The sequence below is a fragment of the Austrofundulus limnaeus genome, unplaced genomic scaffold, assembly GCF_001266775.1.
Source record: "Austrofundulus limnaeus strain Quisiro unplaced genomic scaffold, Austrofundulus_limnaeus-1.0 Scaffold81, whole genome shotgun sequence".
Lineage (NCBI taxonomy): Eukaryota > Metazoa > Chordata > Actinopteri > Cyprinodontiformes > Rivulidae > Austrofundulus > Austrofundulus limnaeus.
The window spans coordinates 247,258-252,080 of NW_013952483.1; the positions used below are offsets into that span (position 1 = coordinate 247,258).

Sequence of the window (4,823 nt, forward strand, 5' to 3'; positions counted from 1 at the left end):
CAACATTAACATAAATGATGTAGAGCAGATCTGACATAATGACTGCAGCTCTGTGTAAAATATATAATACCAACAGCAGTGAGCGTACCCTCTGAATGCATCTAGGCTTGACTGCACGCCGCTGTCAGACAGAGTGATTCTCAGTAGGCTGCAGTGTGTCAACAACACTTCTCTCTGGAGACGTCGACACATTTTCTCATTAGCAGAAACGTTGGGTTGAGCCAGATATTCCTGAAATAGAGATCATCAATTCTTCAAGCTTTTCATTTCAAACTAAAAAGGATGTTTAAAAAATGATGAATATAATTGAACCATTCTGAAACGTTTAAATGAAACAAAAAATATTCCAAAAWAATCTAAAGTACTCTCTGACCTGCAGCGTGTGCAACACCACRGTGTACCAGTCCTGACTGTTGCGCAGCAGGCCTCTTTTCTCAGCAGCCAGGCAATGTTTAACAGCCTCATCGAGCCGACCGTCCTGACAGAACAGCTGAACCAACTTCACGTTCACATGCGCATCAGCTGGCCGTGCCGTCAGCTCAGCCTGAAGGAGGTCAAACAACTGGTTCCAGCCCTGCTGGCCCTGACGACTCAAAAGACGCTCCTGAATCAAGACAAGCAGAGTAAGTGCAGTGTCTACTTTTTATTATTAATCACAGCTGGCTGTTAACTAAGCAGCTGCTGGTGAAGTCCACAGCAGAAGCAACAGTTCGACAGCTGACATGGATGGTACAAAGAGGAGTTTTATTTTTTCCTTTACCTTCAGGTTGAAGACTGCTGGATGTCCAGGCATGAGCTTCGAAGCTTTCTCCACCCAAAACTCTGCTCTGCTGTCACATTCTTTCTTATCAACAAGTAACTCGGCTACCTTCAGCACCAGGTCCTTCTGCACCGGGTTCAAGTCCACCGAGCGCTGTGTGAACAAAAAACATTAAAATATAAACAAATTACTTCATTACACCAAGCAGAAAATAGTATTTATGATATACACAAGTGTCAGTGTTTAAATTTACAGCTTCCTCTTCCAGTGACATTTGTAATATGGCTCTGAAAACATTTTTTTATTTTGTTTCAAAACACAAACAACAGAATCCTACAATTTGTTACTCAGAAGACATTGGAGCTTAGTAAAAATGACATTAATTTGCAAAGGAAACTAATAAACATTTGAATCCCTTTTTCTACCTTGTAACATCCAGCAGCTTTGTTGATGTCTCCTTCTCTCTCATAGAGCTGCCCAAGGAATTTGTGTGCTTTGGGATCCCTTTCCTGCACTTTGAGATACTCTGATACATGCCTAGAAAAAGTGTGAAAACGTGCCACCAAAAAGTGAGCAGAATATTGAAGGACGCAAAAGCACAGTTGGTCCAAAAAAAGAGAAACTCACACACGTACCTTTTTGCAAGTTCATATTCTTTTGCTTCGAAGTACAACTTGGCAAATAGAAACCCTTTGACTGGCTTCTGTGAAAAAAAAAAAAAAAAAAGGTAAACACATCATCAGGTGAGATCCCAGAAATAAATTACACGTTTTTTTAATAATTCACTGGGCAGTTCATAATTATTGTAGTAGTTTCAACAACATCTTGAATTATTTTACTTATTAATTATACTAATTATTTTTACTTATGCAAACAAAAAGCTTTTCATCCACAGAAGAGAATATCCTCAGTTAAACATGTTGCTTTCCTAGAAAAATGGCAGCATTTATCTATTTGTATTGTAAGGTAAATCCAATGGTGCTCATTTCAATAATCGTTTACATGACACACCCAAGAGCCATAAGTTTCAATTATTTTATATCTGTTTATTATGGTCTGATAAATTAAACAAATTCTCGCGATATTTGAAAAACTAGTCCAGATGTTTGGTGTGCCGGACCATCAGAACCAAAACTAAACGAAGTTTGGAGTGCAGTTACAAACACGCGTTATATATATAAAAAACAAAGCCTTGTTTTCTGCATATGGAACATTAATAAAAAATAAAGTTGATTATASCCTCCACTGTGGCTAACACAGGCTATAGCGGCTTTACCAAACCGCGCATTTCCMAGCACGACGGGTAAGCTAATGTGCGCGCGACGCTAGCAGCCGGGTACAGCTAACACCACCGAGGTTCAACACAAATCTGCACTCAAGCTAAAGCTAACTATACCCACTTCATTCAAACTTACATCTAGCGTTTAACTAAAGCATGACCAATCCTAGTCTTTACACCGGCTAGTTGTCACATGTTAATCTGGTACAATAGCAGGCTAGCATTAGCCGCCGGAGGAYCCTACCTCTTTGAGTGAAGGAGAAGAATTCTGTACAGATGAAACGTAGCGGTCCACTTCCGCCTTACTCCGCCGCATGACTACAATTRTTAGATACTTCCACAAGAGCTGAATGTACTGCGGAGAACAAAATACTTCACCAAATTTCTCAAACACTGACGTTAAATTTCTGCTTGTCAGTAACTCCCCATGATGRTGATGGGTTGCGCAGTATCGCCGTGAAAAGGCAGCGGGTCACGTGGTGGGTCGTGTTTAACCAATGAGAATTGAGAGCTGAACTGACGCACAGTGTTTTAAATATGAGGGGTGGGACCAGTGAAAAGGCAGCGGGTCACGTGGTGGGTCGTGTTTAACCAATGAGAATTGAGAGCTGAACTGACGCACAGTCTTTTAAATAAGAGGGGTGGGACCAGGAAAGTTTCAGCAAAATGGCTTAAAACATACCACAAACATGTGGAAAAACACCACATTTTACTGCGATTACTACCATTTTYTTTAGGATCTAGTTTACTGTTTAAAGATGGACAATTACAAGCAAGCCACATTTTATGTTTTAATGAGAACTATGAACAAATATGTCAACACATTTAGTTTTTCTGATATGGACTAATGTGTCTAAAGTAAAAACCTCCTTTTCTGAGCATAACAAATAACTTATGCATACAGCGTTTTCAAAACATATTATGGAGTTCACATAATGTAGAACTAGAAATGATCTTGCATAATAATCTAAAATATTTTTAAATATCCTGAATTTGACAAGTACTCCTTTGATGGAGAGAAAAAAAAAAACAGTATGTGCATTCCTAATTTTGAAATACTTTATTCCAATAAGCTTACAGAAAAAAAAAAAGCTTTCAAGTCCTGAACATACGCTTTGGAGTGTTATGTTGGAAAAACAAGCATTTGCAATACAATAACAGAAGAGTATATTTTGTGTAAAGCACTACGATGCTGCTGAAATTCAGTCTAACAAAAGTCATAGTTTGAGCTTCTACAAAAGAAGTGTTGTAGTTTCAGTCAGTGTTGAAATGCAGTATGAAAAAACAAACATTTGCATTCATAAAACTGTGGAATGTGCTTTTCCGCTGAACCCTAATGCATTAAATTAAACTTTACATGATAAAACAGAGCGCACACAAATCACTTTGACGTAAGAACAGTTGGCTTCTTTTCCTAAGCGAGTCTGAGCCTCRAGGAAGTTGGTACACTTCTTTAAGAGGATCACTTTCTTTGGMTTACATACAACTACTGGTAATATTCCAACATCCGGTTTCTGTAACACATGGAGGTACAGTTGCACATGATTTAAACCCGATTTCAGCTTTTTTGTCTCTTTTATGGATTCAATGTGAACAAAAATGTATAAAAATACATAAAACATGGATTTTTTAAAAAAGAAATACCAGTTCTGGCAAATACTGTAACAAGGCACTATTGCTGCCAGAGATGGAGTTCATTACTTTACATACTTTCATTATGTTAATTATACATACAGTGATACATATTAGGAAACAAACAAGTAACATTATTGAGTAATACATACACATTTAATACAACAGCATTGTTTTTATCTTTTTTTACTCAGTTATGAAAAAATAGCAGTAACATCATTCAAACAGGAGACTCGTTTCTTTGGCATCACATAAGCACGTTGGCTAACTTTAACAAGTTATTTTTCAGTCATGCTTCCAAATGTCAACTACAGTTTGTTATTAAATACAGGACCACTGTCACTTGTGCTACACTGTATAGGTTTAGCAGTGAAATAAGCAAGTATATATAAAAATATAAACAGTGCAGCATTTAAGCAAAAACTAGTGAAGCAAAAAAAATAACCAACCAACAATCTGACTGCTGGTTTTAGGAACTAAAGATCCAGGTTCAGTTCCACTAAAATAACCGACCTAAATGTAGAATAAATCACCAATTTCTATCTTCAGTGATTCTCAGAGGTGGAGTGAATCGGGCCGCCTCGCTGTTTCCTCTTCAGCTGCGCGTTCACTTCCTCGCAGCAGCTTCGGACAGCTTCTTCAGCCTCTTCTTCAGCTCCAAGGGGAACTTCTCGTAGCACTTCTTACACACCGGTTTCATGTCGAACTCAACAAACTTGTTCCTGAGGGAGAAAGACAAGGTGAATTTAACACATCTCCTACAGTCCAAAGGAAAAAAAAAACATTTAATCTTATGTCACCATTAGATGTTCCATCTTTGGTTTTGATTTAGTTCTTTTAGCCAAGTTATGTTAAAAGCTTTGAGGGTGGACATTTTTCTGCATATCTGACTTTTATTTTGAAATTGATAATAATGCTTAATATGTTAAGGAATTTACTACATTTTAACAAATGAAACTAATTGAAAAACGATTTCCTTCACATGATCAGTCTAGTATCTATCTACCTATGACAGCAGTATGCAACTTTTACAATCTAAACAGCCTAATTTACAGTGTTGTATAAAGTACCGTATTTATTCATGTATAATACAATCATCATTTTTTGAACATTAAAAATCGAATTATCAATAACCCGTGTATAATACAACCC

At 37.4% G+C, this 4,823-nt stretch overlaps 2 protein-coding genes across 6 annotated transcripts in view; both read right to left on the bottom strand.

Moving 5' to 3' along the window:
* Positions 1 to 2,505, bottom strand: part of ranbp2 (RAN binding protein 2) — a 19,537-nt gene extending 17,032 nt beyond the window's left edge. Inside the window, exons 1-6 of the mRNA XM_014011482.1 lie at positions 2,284 to 2,505; positions 1,396 to 1,463; positions 1,186 to 1,297; positions 761 to 913; positions 374 to 604; positions 89 to 231 (exon numbers count right to left, since the gene is read on the bottom strand). Coding sequence (XP_013866936.1) covers positions 89 to 231; positions 374 to 604; positions 761 to 913; positions 1,186 to 1,297; positions 1,396 to 1,463; positions 2,284 to 2,355 — 779 coding nt within the window. The 5' untranslated portion in view covers positions 2,356 to 2,505. The remainder of the gene's footprint in view (positions 1 to 88; positions 232 to 373; positions 605 to 760; positions 914 to 1,185; positions 1,298 to 1,395; positions 1,464 to 2,283) is intronic.
* Positions 2,506 to 3,080: 575 nt separating this feature from the next.
* lims2 (LIM and senescent cell antigen-like domains 2) overlaps positions 3,081 to 4,823 on the bottom strand; it is a 23,931-nt gene continuing 22,188 nt past the window's right edge. For 4 of the 5 annotated variants that reach the window (XM_014011488.1, XM_014011487.1, XM_014011484.1 and 1 more), the window contains exon 11: positions 4,370 to 4,393. Coding sequence is in view for 1 of the 5 variants with exons in the window: in XM_014011485.1 (XP_013866939.1) it covers positions 4,279 to 4,393 (115 nt within the window). In the remaining 4 variants the exon portion in view is untranslated. Of the gene's footprint in view, positions 4,394 to 4,823 lie in introns of all 5 variants that reach the window. The other variant, XM_014011485.1, reaches the window with a different exon arrangement.